The sequence below is a fragment of the Tursiops truncatus genome, chromosome 8 (assembly GCF_011762595.2).
Source record: "Tursiops truncatus isolate mTurTru1 chromosome 8, mTurTru1.mat.Y, whole genome shotgun sequence".
Lineage (NCBI taxonomy): Eukaryota > Metazoa > Chordata > Mammalia > Artiodactyla > Delphinidae > Tursiops > Tursiops truncatus.
In genome coordinates, this window is record NC_047041.1 from 98,354,098 (window position 1) to 98,375,939 (window position 21,842).

The 21,842-nt window shown below is 53.0% G+C and overlaps 1 protein-coding gene across 11 annotated transcripts in view; it reads right to left on the reverse strand.

Moving 5' to 3' along the window:
* Window positions 1–2,276: 2,276 nt before the first annotated feature.
* VWCE (von Willebrand factor C and EGF domains) overlaps window positions 2,277–21,842 on the reverse strand; it is a 30,866-nt gene continuing 11,300 nt past the window's right edge. For 4 of the 11 annotated variants that reach the window (XM_073809012.1, XM_073809015.1, XM_073809021.1 and 1 more), the window contains 15 exons: window positions 21,652–21,780; window positions 19,539–19,981; window positions 19,363–19,456; window positions 18,051–18,133; window positions 16,281–16,368; window positions 14,430–14,515; window positions 12,769–12,886; window positions 12,107–12,246; window positions 10,653–10,749; window positions 8,978–9,060; window positions 7,831–7,921; window positions 7,666–7,748; window positions 7,215–7,305; window positions 3,094–3,296; window positions 2,277–2,972 (listed from right to left, as the gene is read on the reverse strand). In XM_073809012.1, coding sequence (XP_073665113.1) covers window positions 2,508–2,972; window positions 3,094–3,296; window positions 7,215–7,305; window positions 7,666–7,748; window positions 7,831–7,921; window positions 8,978–9,060; window positions 10,653–10,749; window positions 12,107–12,246; window positions 12,769–12,886; window positions 14,430–14,515; window positions 16,281–16,368; window positions 18,051–18,133; window positions 19,363–19,456; window positions 19,539–19,981; window positions 21,652–21,780 — 2,294 coding nt within the window. In that variant the 3' untranslated portion in view covers window positions 2,277–2,507. Of the gene's footprint in view, window positions 3,297–7,214; window positions 7,306–7,665; window positions 7,749–7,830; window positions 7,922–8,977; window positions 9,061–10,652; window positions 10,750–12,086; window positions 12,247–12,768; window positions 12,887–14,429; window positions 14,516–16,280; window positions 16,369–18,050; window positions 18,134–19,362; window positions 19,457–19,538; window positions 19,982–21,651; window positions 21,781–21,842 lie in introns of all 11 variants that reach the window. The other 7 variants (XM_073809014.1, XM_073809013.1, XM_073809016.1 and 4 more) reach the window with 7 other exon arrangements.

Here is a 21,842-nt window from a genome sequence, read left to right on the forward strand (position 1 = left end):
CCCCTGCACCTCCTCTCCAACCCCATGCCCCAGGTCTTCTTATGCCCAGAGCGAGCAGACAGGAGGCAGGCATGATCCTTGGGTGAGGCCAGCTGGACATGCTGGAGAGCCGGCAGGAGCCCATGAGCAAGAGAGGGACAAGAGTGGCGTCCTCAGGCCTTCGGGGGACAATTCCGAGGTATGTGCTCCATGACCTCCCAGAGGGTCCGCAGGAGGAAGGGGTGCAAGTTGCCCGTGGCAGGGACCCACTCTTTAACCAAAGCTGATTGGTTTTCTTCCCTTCTCTGTCTCCCTTCGCCCTCCCTCACCGTGCTCTCTGGGTTCATCTTCCGGGGCAGCGACTCTCACCCAAATCTCTCTCTCTCTCCGGGTCTGCCCTTGGGGAGCTCAAACTAAGATACGGCCGTCTTGGCACCTTGAATAAACTGCAGCCATCAAGTGTCTCTCTGCAACTCCAACGGAACAAGCCAACCAAATGCGACTTGAAGGGGAAAAGCCCAGGCTGGGAGTCCAAAGCCCAGAGCCCTCCTCCCAGATCAGCCTTCCTAGTCTGTGCAACCTTCGGACACTCTCCTGACCTCTCTGGGCTTCTGTAGTCTCAGCTGTAAGCGGGGAATGGGAGTGTCTCAGATAGTCATGTTTTTATACTTGGACCGACTTGAGGGAAGTGTCTACAGCTGTCCTCCCACCCCCCACCCCTCGGCCTCTTTTTTTTTTTTTTTTAATGGCCATGCCGCGTTGCTTGCAGGATCTCGGTTCCCCGACCAGGGATTGAACCCAGGCTCTGGCAGTGAGAGTGCGGAGTCCTAATCACTAGGCCACCAGGGAACTCCCCACCCCAGCCTTTTATTTTTTTTAATGTTCAAAATGAACACTATTTACCTGAGTTCTGTGGAGAGGGGAGACTAGTATTAAAACTTGAATTGCATCCTTTGTTGAACAGAGGGATAGCGGTGAGAAAATTGGCACTGACGCTGAGCCTCTACCATGTCGAGAGCTGGCTTGTGTGAGGAGCAGAGCCAATCAGTGTTCTACACTTTCATCCTGAAGTTAGATCCCAAGTGGCATCATGAAGCTGGGTGGGCTGCACAAGGTCACAAGCACAAAGCCCCGAGACTTATGGAGTCTGTATTATGTGCTGTCATCTCAACTCCATGAGGAAGGACTGTTGTGAGCCCATTATACAGATGAGGGAACTGAGACCTAAGGTCTCACAGCTAGTCACAGCAAGTAGGGCTCAAACAGGGGTTTCACGGCACCCCAGCCCTCATTCAACCACACCCTTTGTGTCTTAACTGGTCTCTAAGTAAGATGGTCTCTAAGTCCTTTGCATCCCTAAAGTCTTTGGTTTTCATGCTCCTAATTCCAAATTCATTATTCCTGCCATCCTGCTTGGATTAGGACCCCTCCCTACACTGACACCTGGGGCGGATAACCCAGATGGCCTTTGCAGCCAGTACCCACTGGGGACACTCCCCGCTGGGATACACGGTGAGCATCAGGGCAGAGAAGAGGCAAGGGGAGGATGGCCTGGGCCAGCGTAGGCGCGGGTTACTCTGCAGCCCCCTTGGGTTTCAGGGATAGCAAGTTGGTGGCACGGTGACAGCATAGCTCTCTGTCTTCCACCCCCATCTCACTTTCCCCCATCAATGCTAGCACTGTCCTCTTTCCAGCTGTCATGGAAACTGGGCCACACCGTCCAGATGCCCCCTTCAGGACAGACGCATTTATTACCCCAGCCGCAGGGAAGGTTGCTGACTGACGGCTCTCAGCCACCAGCCCTCACAGGGAACTGCCTTGGCTGACACCCCTTTCCTGGGCCCGCTTCCCACAGACAGAATTACTGGCCAACATGGGGGCACAAAGCCCTGTCCCCTTGTCCCAACTCGGGCTGACTCTGAAGGCCAGCCCAGCCTCAGAGCTCCACAGGGGGTTGGCTGAGACCGTGCCACTGCCGGGCCCCACCCCTGCCTCCTGCTTGCCTCCCTCGGCCCACAGATGTTAAAGCTAAGCACAGGCCCTAAGACTCCACTTGCCTACTATTCCCTCCCGGGGAACCCATCCATCTTTTCCGGCCCCTCACTTCAGAAGTCTCCTAGCATCACAGGCCACCAGGTACTTACCTAAGACCCCTCCCCATCTAGCCCCAGGTCTCTGCAGGCTTTTCTCCTGAGCTGGGGGTTGAGGTGGGCACTAGCTCATCACCTGTGGGCTTGCAGTGACGTTTTCCCACCTGTCCAAAGGCGAGAAGTGAATGAGCAGGGCAGCCTGGGGGAGACCGAGACAGATTTTAATCAGGAAACCTCGGGTGAGGACACATGACAGCTGGTGGCACAATCTCAGTGGAATCCCAGGCCCCTCGGACCCTCCTGCTCCAGAGGAGGGACTCAGCTGCCCCAACCTTTCTCAGAAGACAGGCGGCCCACGCAGTCCAGGGAGGATGCTGACGGTGGAGAACGTGTTGCTGGAGTCTCACAACACATCCCAGATGCTTCTTGGGAGCAAGGCTACATCGGGCCCTGAGGGTTTTCCATCCCCGCCAGGGGTCCTGAAGGAGTCGGCAGCCTCACTGGCCCCCAGAGCCGCCCTGCAAGCTCCCAGGGCCTCTGGCAGAGCCTTCTCTGTCTGGCGTCTCCCGGGCACGGCCCTGCAACGGAGTCCTGCTTACACTGTGGACTCCTCCTGTGAGGGCCCCATGGTGGGCTCCTGGGGGCCAGGGCTGGCCGTGGCTGCAAGGGCTGCAGAGAGTCTGGAGGTGGCTGGAGAGAGCCTGCGAGGCCTGAGGATAGTGACGGGGGCCTCTGAGGGGCTGGGGCCCATCGTGGAAAGGGCTGAGGCTCTACGCCGGATGGTGGCAGGCAGAGAAGGCTGTCTGGATGCTGTGTGGGCCCCGGAGGCCGAGGACGAGGGCTCTGGAGTAACAGGAGGTGGCCCGGGAGCCCCGGGAGAGGCCGGAGGTAGAGAGGAGGCTCCTGGAGGGATTGAAGGCCCTGGTGAGGGCCAAGGGGGCTGGGAGGCCCCGGGCTCCCCTGGGAACATGCCCCCTGGCCCCAAAGGGGGTGAGGGTAAGGCCTGGGCTCCTGAGGGGCTCACGGGTATAGTCTGCATGTCAGACAGGTTTGTTCTCAGGAGGAGCTGGAGGAGCTGCAGCGCTGGCCTCCGAGGTGACACCGCTGGGGGCCCCGGGCAGGAGCTGCAGTTGAGCAGGGCCTCAGGGTCTCCACGGGGGGTCCGGGCCACTTTGCTGAGCTCAACGTCTCCACGAGGGGAGAGACCCCGGCTTTCTTCCAGGGAATCTAGAGAGGGGGCGGGGCAAGAAGATGCACAATGGTTCTCCCCTACGACTGAGGCAGGTCTGGGATGAGCTGCACCGAGGGCAGTGCCCCAGCTCTGGCCCTTAAGGGTCCCTGTGCACCGGCCATTGGGGTTGGGGGATCCCGCCGGCTCCTGTCTCCAGGAAAGGGAAGACCCAAAAGGAACCATGAGCAGAGAGAGACAGTTCACCAAGGCACTGGCTGTGTGACCTTGTATGAGGCACATAACTCCCCTGGGCCTCCATTTCCCCATCTGTAAAATGGGCATCATAATAACAGTGATGACCACACAGGCCACGCAATGAGGACTGAATGAAACGGAGCCTGAGAGGTCTCAGCCTAAACCCAAATGTAAACTCTGGACTTTGGGTGACAACCACGGGTCAGAGTCGGTTCATTGATTGTAGCAAATGTACCATCTGGTGGGGGATGTCGACAGCAGGGGGCGCTGTGCGTGGGGCGGGGGCAGGGGGATTCGGGGAGCTGTCCGTACATTCTGCTCGATTTTGCTGTGAACCTAAAAATGCTTTTAAAAAAAAAGTCTATTGAAAAAATTTGCTTTTAAGTCTCAGCCTGGAGGCCAGCGCATCATAAGGGCTTAATCCATGGCGGGAGAACAAGGGAAGGAAGGAAGAATATTGGAGAAAGGTATGATCAGGGAGGAGACGGAGGCTGGTAAACACATTACAAACTGGAATGATTACATTTTAAAAATCATCAAAAGATAACCTATAACTTTTTTAAAAATTGTGAATCACCCTGCTGTACACCTGAAAGTTATATAATATTGTACATCAAATATACCTCAATTGAAATATATATATAAACCATCAAAAGGATAATCACAAAAACCACTTTACCAAAAACCACTGAATTGTGTAATTTGAGCGTGTGACTTACAGGGTGTGTGAATTATATCTCAAGAAAGCTGTTCTTTTTTTTTTTTAATTCACCTCGTATTTCAGTAAAAAGCATTTCTTCTTAAAACAAGTTCGCACATGGTGAACGCAGCTGAGGCAGGTGCCCCAGGAGAAGGAGGTGGGCTCTGCATCTCATCCTCAGTTTCCCCATCAGGAGGCAGGAGAGCAGAATGGGAACGAGCATGGGGCGAGGAATCAGAGAGACCTGGCCCTGAGTCCGACGACACTACCACCTAGAACGTGGCCTTAAAGTCAGAAACTTGGGAATTCCCTGGCGGCCCAGTGGTTAGAACTTGGCACTTCCACTGCATGGGGCCCGGGTTCCATCCCTGGTTGGGGAACTAAGATCCCATAAGCTGTGCGGCACGGCCAAAAAAATTTTTTAAATAAATAAATTCTTTTTAAAAAGACAGAAACTTAACTTCTCTGAGCCTCCATTTCCCCATCTGCAAAATGGAGACAATAAGAGCACCCATGCATAAACATTCCTGGGGCATTTAAATGAGACAATACAGGTAAAAGGCTCCATACACTGCCTGGCACCTTAGCTAACGATTAGTCTCTAGAAAGCAGGGGAATAGTATCCCTCAGCTTGCAGAGGGTTTTGTGCTGGTTAAGGTCGAATCTATAATCACTCAACAGTTCCCAACATAATGACTATATGGGATCAGGATGTTTCCAGCCCCAGCAGTCCTGACAGCCTCTCTCCATCCACAGAACTGAAGAGCTGCCCTAAATACAGGATGTCCTCTTCAAAAGGTCAAAGGAGTTAAAGAGGTGTTTTATACAAGAGGAAATTCAGGCCACAAATCTGTGGAAAAATTCACTGTCTTCCTGGAAGTTTAAAAAATGTACAATAGCCACCGGTAAGGTACTTTATGGACATGTTAACCTGGAAAAATTAAATTCAAAACACACAGTGTAGAGTTGGTGGGCATATGGGGCACCAGCTACGTCTCTGTAAGTTTCCCCTTTCTCTAGGACCCCATCTGGTAACCTGCTGTCATGCCCTAGGAGTCACCAAACCACTCCCGACACCCTGTGACCTAGTTACTGCACCTATTAACCACAGGGTCTGAATGCAACTCACAAAATTTGAAAACAAAAGTTGTCTGACCAAAGATTTTTCACAGTGGGTCCACTATGGATAGAAAAAAAAAAAAAAAAAGAAGAGGAAAAAAGAAACCACCTAAATGTCAACCAAAAAGGGAAGGGGTAAGCAAACCATAGTATTTGGGAGCGTTTTTAAATGGCCAGCTGTGGGCTACATCAATATTTTGAAACTGTGTGTTACAGTAGGTTGTCCATGTCCTGTTTATACCCCTGCAAAAAGATCCACATGAACAAACACTCATGATAGAGAGAGACGAACAGATGTGAATCATTTTCAGGAGTCAATGTAGCAGAGTAGCTAAAAGCATTGACTCTGGGCTCAAATCCTGGTTCTACTGCCAACCAGCTGTGTGACCTTGAGCACCTCACTTCACCTCTCTGTGCCTCAGTTTCCTCAGCTGGAAAATGGGGATGCTAATAGTATCTATCACAAAGAGTTGCTGTGAAAATGAAATAAGACGTATGAAAACAAACAGATGGCCAACAGGGACATGAAAAGATGCTCAACATCACTAATCATCAGGGAAATGCAAATCAAAACCACAATGAGATACCACCTCACAGCCGTCAGAATGGCTATCATCACAAAGACAAGACACAGCAACTGTTGGTAAGGAAGTAGAGAAAAGGGAACCCTCGTGCACTGTTGGTGGGAATGTAAACTGGTGCAGCCACGGTGGAAAACAGTATGGAGGTTTCTTAAAACACTAAAAATAGAACTACCATATGATCCAGCAATTCCACTACCGGGTATATATCCAAAAAAAAAATGAAAACACTAATTCAAAAAGATATATGCACCCCAAGGTTCATTGCAGCATTATTTACAATAGCCATGACATGGGGACAACCTAAGTGTCGATCGACAGATAAAGATGGATAAATACGTGGTGTGTATATATATATATATATATATATATATATATATATATATACGCAATGGAATATTATTCAACCACAAAAAAGAATGAAACCTTACCATTTGCAATAACGTGGATGGACCTAGAGGGTATTATGCTAAATGAATAAATCAGAGAAAGATAAATACCATATGATCTCACTTATATGCGGAATCGTTTTTTTAAAAAAAAAAACTGAGCACACAGATATTGAGAACAGGTTGGTGGTTGCCCGAGGTGGGAGGAGAGGGGTGGGCAAAATGGCTGAAGGGTCAAAAGGCACAAATTTTCAGTTACAAAATAAATAAGTCATTGGGATATAATGTACAGCATGGTGACTATTGTTAATAATACTGTATTGAAATACTATACCTGAAAGTCGCTAAGAGATTAGATCATAGAAGTTCTCATCACAGGAAAAAAATATTTTGTAACTATGTGGGGTGACAGATGTTAACTAGACTTACTGTGGTGATCATTTTGCAATATATACAAGTTTGAATCTTTATGTTGTACACCTGAAACCAATATAATGTTACATGTCAATTACACCACAATTAAAAAAAAAGAAATAACATTCAATACATGTTCCCTGACACATAATGGATACTCAATACATATTAGCAATTATTCTTCTGCAAAGTTGATTCAGTTCCTAAATTCTAATTTTTAAAAAAGGAAGAAAGCAGAGGGAGAGATTCAGAAAGGAGGAAATGAAGAAGAAAAAGGAACAGTAAACAGACTCGTCAGACGGCACGGTGCACTGTGGCATAGCACTGACGAGGGTCAGCAAGCCCAGGCTTGGGCCTGGGCGCACCACGTGCTGGCTGTGTGACCTGGAGCAGGCCACGTTCCCTCTCTGAGCCTGGGTTTCTCACATCCAGCCCTGTACAAGTTCTGTGTTTCTGGGCAGAAAAGCAAAGTGGAAAAGGACGGTGGTGAGGCTCCAGGATGCAGAGGCCACTTACCTGGACAGAAGGAGCAGCAGTCCCTGGGGGGCGTGGAGGGGTCCGAGCAGGCCTGCTGGCAGGGCGTCTTCTCGCAGCTCACCTCTCCCAGCTGGGGAAGCAGAAGGAGACACGTGAGGAAGCCTGGAGCATCTCACCCCTCCACAGCAGCGCCCTCAAGGACATATTACACCAGCAGTTGGACCCACGGAAAGATCTGGGGCAGAAGCTGCAGGGCCTGACCCTCACCTGAACAACAGGTGAAGCCAAACACAGTGGGGCTGCCTTAAGGAAACAACAAAGGTAGAGGACACCATCAAATCCGAAGGTATCCCCGCAGGTAATTGAAGTTGAAGAATGGCAGGCGGAAGACGGGCGTACACTGGCTAAGGGGCTCCAAGTTTCACAAAGGGACAAAAGGCTAGAAGCAGCCCCTGGCCCAGCAGGTCCAGGGTCCCCAGGCCCAGCTCACCTGGCATATGCACTGGGTACAGGGCTCATCGTCCAAGGTGAACACCTGGCCGTTCCCCACCTTCCTCCCCTCGTAGTTGCAGTCTGCAGGGGCAGAGGAGACAGGGGCCGTGAGAGCCAAGGCCCACTCAGGAGCCTTGCACGAGGGGTGGCTGGTCCCACTCACCTCGGCACACTGGACAGCACTCCCCGTCAGGGTGGAAAGGGTAGGAGCAGGTGATGGGGCAGTCCACGGGTGAGCAGGCCACCGAACCCAGCTGCAGGACACAGAAAACACTGAAGGCCTTTTGTTCTGGGGGGCTGATGGGTCACTCGTGAAGGACACATCACATAGCCATTAAGTGCCCATCGGAACCATCAACGTCAGGTGAGAGGTCCATGGTGAGGTAACAGACTGAGGTAGAGTCTGTCCCCCCACTAGAACACAAGCCCCCCAGGCCCAGCCTTGTCCTCAGAGCTCAACTGTCAACAGCTACCTGTCAAACAAATCCATGAACTTCCCAGGAAAGCTGAGCACCAAAAACTTAGGGGGAAGGACCCAGAAGCCAAAGCTCCCCAAAGCACATGGCTGTGAACGAACAGGGCCACTCAGAGGCCAGAGATGTTCACCCCAAGTTGCTCGATCTTTCTGCAGACCCATCCCTTTTCACCCACCGCCAGCAAAGAGGCCCCATAGGCATGAAACACTTCTAGCATGACAAGCAATAAGGACTTATTTTTTCCATTTTCCAAATACTAAATGACATTCCTGTCATTTAGACTGAGAGGCAGTACGGCTTAGGGGTAAAAGCGTGCCGTCTGAAGCAGACTCAGGAGACTAGAACTGATTCTCGGCACTCCACTTGACTAGTTGCGGGCTCTCTGTGCCCGGCTGTCTCACCTAGCAGCTGGGGATGGAGGTACCCACCTCATAGGATTCCCCGTGAATTAACAGGTCGTGCTGAGATCAGGGACTGGCACATGGCAGGGGCTCGAGAATGTGAGCATATTAAAGATTCCGTACAGAGTCCTGGGTTTGTGTTCCTCACCTCCACTCTCAGGGAGAATCCCTGGGCCATATTTTATACCGTAAGGCCCCCAAGACCCTCCCTGGTCACCCAGAAGCAGAGGACTTTTGCCAGGCAGGGTTAAAAGTATTTCTCTGGCCCTGGGTAAAGAATCACCCCAGGCAGGGCTGAAGGAAGCCGGCTTTCACCATGATCCAGAAGTGACCATTCTCTTGGAGGTCTCTGGATTTTGCCTGCAGGGTTCAGGAGCTGGTGGCTATTTCTGGGGAGTTTCCGCAGACAGGGGTCGGGTCTGGGTGGTCGTACCAGGCAGATGCAGCTCAGACACGGGTCCAGCACGGACGGGAAGGTCTGGTTATTGTAGAAGATTCTACCTGTGTAGGTGCAGCCTGCCAGAGAGAGCATGTGGTGAGGGCCAGCCAGGGGACGGCTGGCCTTTGCCAGGAAGAAAGTCCAAGGTGTTTCTAGGCAGCAAAGGTCAGGCGAATGGCCTCTCTAGACACTTGCCCAGGGGGTTGGGGAAGGGACAGAACATATGTCTGGATTGGGTGCTGACTTGTTTCTCGCTGGATTCAGCAAAGGGATCATAGTGTCTTCACTTCAAGGTTCTCCCCCAGGGAAGGGAGCCGTTCCTCCCACCCCCTCACTTGGCAGGATCAGGATGAGGGACCCGGAGACTCAACCTGGGTGCCAGGCACCACGGCCATCCTCTCTGCTCCTCTCCACTCAGTCGAATCCCAAACCCCTCCTTCCAGAAGGCTCCCCTACAGCTCCGCTCTCTGCTTCCCGAAGCCCACAGAGGCCCCATCTGAGTGCTGCCACCTCGATGATATTTATCACATACTGGTACGTATAAAAGCAGGTGATGGTGGGCTTCCCTGGTGGCGCAGTGGTTAAGAATCCGCCTGCCAATGCAGGGGGCACGGGTTCAAGACCTGGTCCAGGAAGATCCCGCATGCCATGGAGCAACTAAGCCCGAGCACCACAACTACTGAGCCTGCACTCTAGAGCCCGCGAGCCACAACTACTGAGCCCACATGCCACAACTACTGAAGCCCACGCACCTAGAGCCCATGCTCTACAAGAGAAGCCACCGCAATGAGAAGCCTGCGCACTGCAATGAAGAGCGGCCCCCGCTCGCTGCAACTAGAGGAAGACCGCGCACAGCAACAAGGACCCAGTGCAGCTAAAATTAAAAAATAAATAAATAAATGTATTAAAAAAAAAAAAAAAAGCAGGTGATGGGACAGTAGAGAAACATTTTATAAGAAAAAATATATAAGGAATTCCCTGGCAGTCCAGTGGTTAGGACTCCACACTTTCACTGCCAAGGGTGCGGGTTCCATCCCTAGTCAGGGAGCTAAGATCCCCCAAGCCGTGTGGCTCGGCCAAAAAGGAAGAAAAAAGATATAACAAACAACTATGATATGCTATGTATCTATGACATGATAGATATATAGACATAGATGTATGTTACAGATATGTTATAGAGATAGATGTTATATCACAAAAAGAGACTAGGAAGATAAAACCATGAAGTTAACAGTGATAATGGGTCCTTTTTAATTTTTTTCTTTGCTTTCTGTATCTTCTAAACGTTCTATAATAAAATATCACTCTTGAAATAATGGAAAAGGTGAAAATTACTATTAACACATAAAGGATCGCTTTAATTTCCTCTCCCTGTTCTCTAATTGTCTCACAGGTATGTTCCTTTATCACCCCACCTAGGCTGCAAGCTCTGCATATCTTCATATCTGCTTCCAGCACCCAGACGGGGCCTCCCTTGAGCAAACTGCTTTCCGTCCCTGAGCCTCAGTTTCCTCATCTCTAAAATGGGGTTGCCCCACGGGGTTGTTGCGAGGATAAGCAGAGATGAAGCATGTGTGGTGCTTTGCACAGAGAAGCCTGATACGGGGTGACCCCAGATGTGGGGGCCAGGGGTGCTATGCCATCCCCGGCCCCCCAGGCAGGGCCTTACCTGCCGAACAGTCAGGGCAGCACTGCCCGGGGATCCGAATCGGGTGAGGGCAGGAGTCCACACAGTCTGTCCTCTTGCAGCTCACTGAACCATCTGCCTGAAGGGAGGAAGAACTTCACCAAGACCCCACCTGCCACGCCAGTCCCCACCTCCCCACCCCACAGGCCCCCAAAAGAAAGGACGGTGCTGCAAACTGGCCAGAGCCTGACCTAAGAGGCGTCATGATGCAGCTGGGAAGCGGCAGGGGTCCCCCCAAAGAGGACTGGCTACTTGGGAAAGGGGGTGTGAGCCTTCCAGAGAAAAGCCTTCCCATATCCCAGAGCTGGGGTTTTGGTCTCCTCGGCTTCCCGTCCCTTCCCCGCAGCAGCCAAGGCTGCACCACAACCTCATCCAAACTCTTCTCAGAGTTTCCCTGAAACCCTGGCTCACCCCAAATCTATGGAGTCCAATAAAATCCTATTTTTATAGAAAGCTATTCCACCGGAAATGTCTTTCAGAAGATGAAAGCGCCATATCCAGTTTCTTTTTTTTTTTCGTAAGAAGCTGGAGTTTTGTGTTATTTCCTTGTAATGTGAGTGCCCTAGATCAGTCCTGAAGGAGAAAAAGGGCAGCGGATGTACTCTGCTCCCCACTCTGATTCCAATGAAACGTTTCCAAGTTGTCTAAGGGTCTAAGGCTTTTTTAACAAATGGTGCATCAAAGGGACTTGAAGGGCGCGCTTCTCACGCGCTCATGTGCACGCGAGTCACCGGGGGATTAAAATGCAGATTCTGCGTCCGAGCCCTGGGCAGCCTTGAGGTTCTACCTAGGCTCCCCTGGTGACGCCAACGACACAGCCAGTGCAGGAACCTCATTTTCAGAAATAAAGCTCTAAGCTCAAGCGACTAAAAGCTCTCTTGAAGTAGAAAGGAAAGCCGACCGTACTTAAACATGAGCTAAAACGATCACGTTTCTTGGTAAATAGCTGTGTTTGCGTGTCTGTCAATCTGACTCTCAAAACTCATGCACCCTCACCCGCTTCCGAAGAGGTGAGGTCACGTGACTCACATTAATGGAGGAAGCCTCGCGATTTCACGGAAAAGGCCTTAACTACTAGGCCTCGGGCTGCCCAGCTCCCTCTGTTATCCGTGCCCCGCGAAAACCTGCTCCTGGGAATCCTATTTCCAGCTCCTTAGGCCAGCAGCTCCCCGCACATGCACAGTGGGTCACACAGCACTCTTACGACAGACAGACTGCCAAGCTCTGTCATCCTGAAAATCTACCGAGGACGGAAGAACCTGGATCCCAGCCCCTTCTGTAAAAACGGGATGTGATAGCATGGAAGCGAGACTGGGACAGGCCTGAGGTGGCCCCGCTTCTGCAGGGGCAGGGATGCCCGGCCCGGGACGGGGAAGGGCGGGGGAAGCAGCTGAAGGCGCGCAGGTTGTCATTCACCTGGCAGATGCATAACTCACAGGGGTCACCGGGAGACCAGATCTGTCCGACCGGAAACTCAACCCCGTTGTCGTCCAGAGAGCAGCCTGGCCAGGGGACAGCGGGGGAGAAAGGACGAGTGGGCAGAAGTGCCGAGGAGGGTCCTGAATGCCCGCGGGACCTACAGCGCCACCCAGCAAGGACAGACAGACACCTCTGCTCACTCACACTGAGTCCACGCAGCCACCCACTGGGCCCAGAGCTGCCTGCTGCTGCCGCCTGGCTCCCTCAGTTAGCGAGTTTTCCTGCCTAACAAGAGCCTGGTACACACAGGCATGCTCACACAAACGTCCACGTCCACACACACCCACAAACACAGCCATTCACACACACAGAAACCACTCCCACACAGACACACGCACACAGATACAACAGACACACAACAAAAACACACGGACACACACACTCAAAAACACATACACAGACACCACTCACACACAAACACGCAGACACATGTACACAAGCTCACACACAGATGTCACTCATATACAAACTTAAAGCACACACACAGACACACACAACACACACAGAGAGCACTCACACGCACACACACAGTCTCAGCGGGAGAAGCTCAGCCTCCCCCGGCTTGGGCATCCAGGCCTGTGTTGGGTACAGCCTGGGATGCAGGGCTAAGCGGCCTCACCTGTCATGGGTGCGGGTTCCCTGCAGGTGAAGCAGCACTGCCCAGGGCCCAGCCACCACTCCTCACGGGGGCAATCCAGTTCTGGACATGGCGTGAAGGAACATTCCACCTCCCCGTTCTGGAAGAGAGCCAGGGGGCACAAACCAGTGAGAGCCAAAGAGGAGGCTGGCAGGCTGCCAGCATCCCCCTAAAAGTGACAGATCTCGGGCTTCCCTGGTGGCGCAGTGGTTGAGAGTCCGCCGGCCGATGCAGGGGACACAGGTTCGTGCCCCGGTCCGGGAAGATCCCACGTGCCGCGGAGCAGCTGGGCCCGTGAGCCATGGCCGCTGAGCCTGAGCGTCCGGAGCCTGTGCTCCGCAACGGGAGAGGCCACAACAGTGAGAGGCCCGCGTACAGCAAAAAAAAAAAAAAAAAAGTGACAGATCTCCAGGGAGCAAGAGTGGAAGGAACGGTGAGTCCTTCCCTGGGGGCTGGGGTGAGTCTGGGAGAGGGTCCCAGGAATACAGCGGCTGCATGGCTGCTGGGTCCCCGGCTGCCCTAGCTTAAGCCTCCAGAACCTCTTCCTCTCACCTCTGCAATAGCTTTCTGCTGTCACTCCAATCCACTCTCACCTGCAGCCAGAGAACTTTCTCAGGCACCAGTCCGATCACAACACTCCACCACTTCAAATCCTGGGCAGCTCGCCAAGTCCAAACCCTCTGCCTGGCTGGCAAAGCCCTTCACGACTGAGACTGACGCACAGGCTGTCGCCGTCCCCTCGCAGACCCCCTCCCCTAAGCACGGCCCCTTGGCTGATGAAGGTCACGTCCTCCAGGCGCCTGGATGGTTTGTTCACCCCCACTCCCCAGGGAGCAAGGAAGTACCTACAACCACCTGATGCTGGGGGCAGAAGAGCCCAGCTCCCTGGCCTCTGGACACACCCACCTCTGCGGTGCCACTCACGCTCCAGAGCTCCCCGTGGCATCAGCCCGAGACCCCCTTCTCGTGGCCCCTCCCCCTGCCTGACCTGCTTCCCCAGCCAGTCTCTCCCGCGAGCACTCCTTCAGAAAACCACTTACGCGAGAAGCCCACCCCAGGCCCTGTTCTTGGAACTCAGCCCAAACAGGATCCCCGCCTCAGCCGCATTTCCAGTCCCTCTCGCGGCCCGGGCTCCAGCCGGAATGCACACCCCCAGGCCTTAGAACATGCCCTGCTCTCTCCCGCCTCCCGCCTTCTGTTCACGCAGTGCCTTCTGCCGGGCACACCTGTCTCAGCTCCTCACCGGGCTGTCCTAGTTATCCTTCAGGTCTCAGCTTAGCATCCCTCCCTCCAAGTAGGCTTCCCTGAAGCCCACAGTCTGGTTAAGAGCCCCGCTCCCCTGTCCATTGCCCACCTAGCTGTGGGCCCCTGACAGAGGGGGCTGGGGCTGTCTTGTGCTCAACTGCGTCCCCAGCACCCAGCATTGTCCCAGGCACACAGTAGGTGCTCTATAAATAGCAATGCTGAAGGACGAACTTCAAGGAGACTGCGGGAAGGCCTTGGTGAATGCTAAGGCCCCTTTAGTCTCTTTCTCGCCTCAGTTTCCCTTTTGCTGCATGGCAGCTCCTCTTCTCCTGGTCAAGGCATCCTGAGAGTGTCGTGTGCCCTGCCCCTCCCCAGCACCCACCCACTCAGCCCCCTACCTGGCAGACACAGGTGGTACACTCGTCACCACCACCACTGAACACAGCCCCGTCTGCATACCACTGGCCATGGAAATAGCATCTCACTGCGGAGGAGAAAGGAAGAGGCAGCTCAAGGTCTTTGGGCAGCTAAAGAAAAGGGGGAGCAAATGGGTGGGGGGGTCTCTGGGAAGAAAACACACCCCCACAATACTCCATGGCACACCCACACCCAAGAGCCCAATCGCTGCTCCCCTCCAAACCCTCACCTAAAGGTACACCAGTAGTTAAAAATTGACAGAGAGGGACTTCTCTGGCCATCCAGTGGTTAAGACTCTGAGCTCCCAATGCAGGGGGAACGGGTTCAATCCCTGCTCAGGGAACTAAGATCCCACATGCCTAACGGTGCGGCCAAAAAAAAAAAAAAAAAAAACTGACAGAGAATGAACCACATGCAAAATAAGGTCCTTAACCAAGAAGGATGGGAAGCCCGGAATAACTAAAGAGTAAGAGAAAAGAAGAAATGAGAAAAGATGGCCCCAGACACCTACAGGAAGGTCTGGGAATGCTGCCAGCCCCTGGAGGCAGGGAGGATTCAGTGAGAGCCTCTCATCTGAAGATTCCCCCATCCCTGCTGGTAAAAACAACCTTAAAAACCTGCCGGGGGCTTCCCTGGTGACGCACTGGTTGAGAGTCCACCTGCCGATGCAGGGGACACGGGTTCGTGCCCCGGTCCGGGAGGATCCCACATGCTGCGGAGCAGCTGGGCCCGTGAGCCATGGCCGCTGAGCCTGCGCGTCCGGAGCCTGTGCTCCGCAATGAGAGAGGCCACAGCAGTGAGAGGCCCGCGTACCGCAAAAAAAAAAAAAAAAAAAAAAAAAAACCTGCCGGGGCCCACCTAGCTTTAATCAGAGGGCACTGGGTTCAAATCCCAGCCACACAACTCACTACGGGCAAGATACTTAAACTCTCCTAAGCCTCAGTTTTCTCATCTGTAGAATGGAATTAACAATTACTACCTCACAGGGAGTATATTGCCTGTTCAAAAAATGTTTTAACTAAAACTAATATAACATTCGGGACTTCCCTGGTGGTCCAGTGGTTAAGACTCTGCGCTTCCAATGCATGGGCGCAGGTTCAATCCCTGGTCAGGGAACTAAGATCTCACATGCCGTGCAACGTGGCAAAAATAAATAAATAAATAAAATTAAAATAGCATTCAAAAGTCAAGGGAAAAATAGTATTTAATAAGAACACTAGCTTTGAAATCAGGTAAGCTTGAGTTCAAGCTCTGCTCCTTTACTCACTGGTGTGTCTTTGGACAGTGATGACCTCTCTGAGCCTCAGTTTCCTCATCTATAAAATGGGGCTATGAATAGTACTCCCTCAGGGCTGCACCACACAGATTCAATGAGATCAGGACTGGCAAGGGCCCCACAGAACAACGGCCCAGAGCCAGCAGTGACGGCCATGAGGTCATCTCAGGAAAGAGAACCACATTTTAACAAAAGACTAACTCATTAGTGGGGCAGGGGAGACACCCTCCCAGTCTCGGGACAGAGCCACGCCAAGGGTGGACCCAAACCCCTTCCTGTCTGTGTTAAAGGCACCAACCCCAGCAGGGGGCAGGCTGGGCCGTGAGCCCAATCTAGCATCCAAACCACTATGCACACAGTAGGTGCTCAATTAAAACGGGCACTTTGAAATGCTTCATTTGATCTGAGTTTCTAAAGCAGAAATCAATCTCCTTCCTCTCTCCTCCACTCACCACCCCCCCAAAAAAAACATACTCGAAAGACACCGCTCCACCCCCGTCATTTTTTACAAAAAAGCTAAATTCACCCTGTCCTCTCCCCACAAAGAGTCCCTTACCTGGCACACAAGTACAGCAATCCGACTTCAGGGAGGCCTGACAGAGGCCGGGAGGACACTCGGGGGAGATGCAGGACACATTTCCAGCCTGAGGAGGTGAGAGGTGGTGCAGGTGGGGGAGGGTAGACCGTCAGGCCCAACAGAACCAGCTTGTTCCCTATTTCACACCACCCTCAGGATTCCTGTCCCACATGAAAGCCTCCTAAAGGAAGCTATCCTGGGACTTCCCTGGTGGTCCAGTGGTTAAGACTCCACACTCCCAATGCAGGGGGCCCCAGTTCGATCCCTGGTCAGGGCTACATCCCGCATGCCACAACGAAGTTCCCGCATGCCACAAGTAAGACCCGGTGCAGCCAAATAAATAAATACTAAAAAAAAAAATAAAAGGGAAGCCATCCAAGACCTTTAAATGCCACCATGGTCACACAAGGATACGGTGCTGGGGCCCAGTACCAGGATGTATTATGGTGTAGTTTCCAACATCCCCCTTTCCAAGACGAGGAGCAGACCAGACAGCAGAGCACGCTGCCTTCCTCATGAAAATGGACGAGCCTAGCCTCCCATGGCACTGCCCCCCATGGCATTGCCCCCACCATGGCATTCCCTCCCATGGCATACAGAAGCTCCGGAAGGATGCTGAGAAGTGGAGAACAGAGGTTCCTCCACCAGAGACACCTTACCGTGCATCTGAGTTTTGAACCAAGTGACTAATACTGGCCAAGGAGTTAAATTTAAAACTCAATTTTTAAAAATTGAAGTTAAGACAAAAAAGCCCCCGGCTTTGGAGTCAGCCAGACCTGAGGTCCAGGGTCTGCCCCTCCAAGTCGTGTGACTTTGGGCAGAGTATGTCACCTCTCTGAGCCTCCGTCTCCCTATCTGTGAGATGAGCTGGAAAGGGCACCTCTGCTGGGGTTGCTGAGGATTGAGTGAAATGTGATCAGGCAGGAAAACGCCTGGCCACTTCACAAGTGTGGCGCACAGGAAGGGCTCAGTAATGGTGGCGGTAGCGATCTACGTGCCCCCGCCCCTTTACATTGCAGCTTCCGCCGTCACTGCCAGACCAGGGCTGCTTTTAAAGATGAGAGGCAGTGAGGGTTGGTGGGCAGAGCCTGGGCTTTGGATGCAGGAAGGCCACGGCTCAAATCCCAGCTCTGCCACCTCCCAGCCTCAGTCTTTTCACCTGTAGAATGGGGACTGTAAAGCCAACCCAGAAGAGCCACCAGGAGCCTCGGGGGAGGAACTAGATGGAAAATACCAAGCCCCTGCCTGGTATGCACTGGGTGCTCACGATGCAATCCAAGGGACAGCCTCTGGCTGGGTCTGGCACACGGTAGGAACTTAATAACTATTCTTGGAGGAGTGAATTTGCCTCAAGCAAAATACTCTTAACAAGCTGAGTCTGGTAATGAGCCTTCTCCCTCCCAACGCCGCTACCTTTATTGTGCCGGCAAATATTTTGCCTGGAGAGAAAAACGGCCTCCCTGGTAGGAAGTTTCCGAGGGAGTTGCATCCCCTCCCCTTCCTAGACAGATGGACCCTGTTTGCATGTTGGCTCTTTTCTGCTCAGCAAAACCTCCCTGACTCCACACACTATGGGTTTCCCATCCCCCACGCTTTTAAATTCCACAGCTTGCGACCAAAATCCACAACCTGAGAACTCTCCCTCCATTCAATGAGCTCACCTTTAACATCCGGTCTTTCCCCCTTCCTCTAAAACCCCCAAAGGTTAAGAAAACACCCACGAGGCTTCAGGGATCTTGTGATGCTCACCAGACAGACACAGACAGTGCAGTTCTGGTTGGGAGGTGAAAACACGTCCCCTTCAGCCCGGATGACGCCACTGTGAAAACAGCCTTTGAAAGACAAACAGGAGTGGAGACATCAGACCTCTTAAAGTAGAGGAAGCTTGAGGTCTCATTACTTTTCCAGGCATAATGTACCTGGAACCTTCTCTCACTGGCTCGGATGCCCCAGGAGTGACAGATCTAGGTACTCAGAACGGTGTGGTCCCAAGACCCCTGAAGAACTACAGGAGACACCCACACAGGGTGCCCTGGGAGGGTCCCATTTATGTCTGATAAACCCAGAACTGTGTTGAAAGCATGGCATTTTATTGCCATAAGGCAGGAAAGGCAGCCAGACAGCCCCAGGTTCCAAACCTGGCCTGTCACATGAGTGGCTTTGGACCTGGATGTGTCACTCAACCTCTCTGGGACTCAGCTGTCTTTACTGTAAAATGGAAATACCACCACATGCCCTGCAGGGGACTTGGAAGGATGCACAACCTCAGATGTAATGTACACAGCAATTTACACTCAGGGCTTAGTACACAGTAGGGACACAGTAAAAAATCACAATTATCATTAAGAAAATCAGCAAATTGCATTTTCATTTTAACCCTTAGGAAGATTTTTTTCACTGCTGCTTAAAGTGCAGCAACCTCAACACCTTACCACCAGGAGCTTCATAGAAATGTAGCCGCTCAGGCCCCTCCCCACATCTACTGAATGAGAATCTGCATTTTAACAGGATTCCCAGCGATTCACGTGCAGGGTGAGTGTTAAGGAGCTCTGCTGAAGGACTTGGTAAGACTTGAGGTCTTTATCCTAACAGCAATGGGAAGCAAATGAAAAATTGTCAGCAGATTGTGGGAGGGAATCAGAACAGGGGTAGAATTTATAAACGATTACTCCTCCTGCAGTAGGAGGGGGACAGGGGCAGGGGAGGGGACTGCAGAGTGGGTCTGGAGAAACTTTTTGAATGAAGGAATAAATGAAAGAACGAAGCTCCAAAAGGATTCCCGGAAGGTCAAAAGTTCCCCTTGAGAGCACAGACCAGTGGTTCTCAAAGTGTGGTCCCTGAAGCAGCAGCGTCAACATCACCTGGGAACTTGTTAGAAATGCAAATTCCCGGGCCTTACCCAGCACCTGCTAAATCAGAAGCTCTGGGGGCTAGGCCCAGGGATCACCCTTCAGGTGACACATGGAAGTTGGAGAACAGCCTTTCAGCTGCAGAAAGGCTAGGAAAGGGAAGAGGCAGTACCATGTGAGAAACTCACAGCCTTCCCCAGACCAGCTCCCACCTGTACACAATGGACAGCATCCCCCATCTCCGGAGGGAATCGGGTGAGAACAAGCAGCTTCACACGTCACCTTTTCACAGGTCACCTCCCCATCCTAGAAGCAGAAACTGGAGTTCCAGCCACCACAACGCCCCAGACACCAGACCAGGGAAGCCCGGGGGACCCCTCACACCCACCTCGCACCAGCACTGGGAACAGCCAGGCTCTGTCCAGCGGCTCCCGGACTCATGCATGGCTCCCAGGTGCCAACAGGCAGAGGGCCCTGGTGCCAGCTGTGTGGCCTCAGGGCCCCTGGGCAAGGAAGGGGTCACCACCACCTTCTCCTGGATTCGTGAGGGAGGTCTGAGGGTCCCCAACGGAGAGGGACTAGGCACTGGGGTGGCCATTGGGGCAGACAGCAGCTGCGTCAGGGCAGAAGCAGAGGACGTGGGTAGTGCAGGTGTGGGAGATGGCAGTCGTGTGGTCCTGACTCCAGTTGGGGGCCCTGGAGCCCCAGAAGGAGGGCTGTGCCCTGGGGAGAGGGCGGGCCGGCCTGCCTCTGGAAGCAGCAGTAACATCTTAGGGGGGTGCTGCAGGGGCTGCAGGATGGCAGATGGGGCCAGCACGGCTTTGGGGAAAGCTGAAACGGAAACACAGAGGTGTCTGCAGGGAGGCAGCAGGGGCAGGAGGCGAGATTCGAGGGGCGTGGACTCAGGCCTACCACCACAAGTCACTGAACATGTCTGGGCCAGTTTCTTCAACAACATGATAGATCTAATACCACCAGTTCAACCTCAAACTAATGGGGCTGCGGTGAAGATCAGGGGAGAAGATTGATGAAAAAGTACCACGAGCAGCCCGAAGTCACACGCTGGCGATGCGGGAGGTCCAGCTGCTTCATATGCAGCGAAATCAGAGTCTTCTCCCTTCCCTTCCTCGCTGGCCGCAAAGGAGACTCGGGTTTTCCTGAACCACGCAGACCTTCTCTAAGCCCTCAGGGATCCGACCTGGGAGTGACCCTTCCCTACTCCTGACAGGTCAGGAGTGTGTCCCTTACTCTCCCATCCAGCTGTGGCTTCCCAGGAGGAGATGCAGAGGCTCAGGGGGAGGAAGGGCCCAGGGTCCTCTCTGGGCCCATGGCAGACAGGCCAGCTTCCAAGAGGATGCCTCCCCTGAGACACACACACACACTCAAACACACACACACGTAGGAACAGTGCACATATTCCCTGCAGATGGACAGCAGCTGCCCAACAGTCTGAAAGACAGAAAGAGAGAGAGAGGGGGGGCGGGGCTTCCCTGGTGGCGCAGTGGTTGAGAGTCCGCCTGCCAATGCAGGGGACACGGCTTCGTGCCCCGGTCCGGGAAGATCCCACATGCCGCGGAGCAGCTGGGCCCGTGAGCCATGGCCGCTGAGCCTGCGTGTCCGGAGCCTGTGCTCCGCAACGGGAGGGGTCGCAACAGTGAGAGGCCCGCGTACCTAAAAAAAAAAACAAAAAAAAAAAAAACAAGACGGCGGCGAAGGAGGCAGATGAGGGGCAAGGGTGAGAGATAGGAAAAAGGAAGAGAGTCACAAATCAGAGTGAGACGGGGAGAAAACTGGTTGGGCTGGGAGGGGGAAACGGGGTGGCTGAGCTCAGACCATCACGGGCGATTACACGATGGAAAACTGGCCCTGGATTAGAAAGAATGCCTTCGGTACTGACACATTACATGGACGATTACAGGCACGCTGTTAAATCATGGCAGAGATCTGACACCACACTGTCCAAAGTGTCCCCGTGAGCCCGGGTTACTGGGACTCCTATGTCACAGGCTCCTCTATCATTGTTTTTTGGTGGTTTTTTTTTTTTTTTCTTTTACTATTTGGGGGGAAACAGTAGGGCTGGCAAAACAGTGAAAGGAAAATAAAAGAATGGATAAAGAGGGCTTCCCTGGTGGCGCAGTGGTTGAGAGTCCGCCTGCCGATGGCAGGGGACACGGGTTCGTGCCCCGGTCCGGGAAGATCCCACATGCCGCGGAGCGGCTGGGCCCGTGAGCCATGGCCACTGAGCCTGCACGTCCGGAGCCTGTGCTCCGCAACGGGAGAGGTCGCAACAGTGAGAGGCCCGCATACCGCAAAAAAAAAAAAAAAAAAGAATGGGTAAAGAAGTGGAAGGAGACAGAAAGGATGAAAGGGGGATGTTGGAAATAACAAACGAGATGAACTGAAAAAAAATTCAGGGGGAAGGAAGGGGGCCCGGTCCGGGAGGGTGGGGCCTGGGCCCCGGAGGCGGGGCCCAGCGCCGGGTGGCGGGGCCCAGCGCTCACCTTCACACGACACTCGGTCAGCTCGGAGCCTGAAGCCAGGTCGGCAGGTGCACAGGAAGCTGCCCACGGTGTTATGGCAAGAATGGTGACAGACTCGCCTCTCCAGTGGCCTCCGACACTCGTTTACATCTGCGGGAGAGCCTCGCTACCGACGGCTGCCTTATCGGGGCTACCGAGTCCTTCTTCCCCCA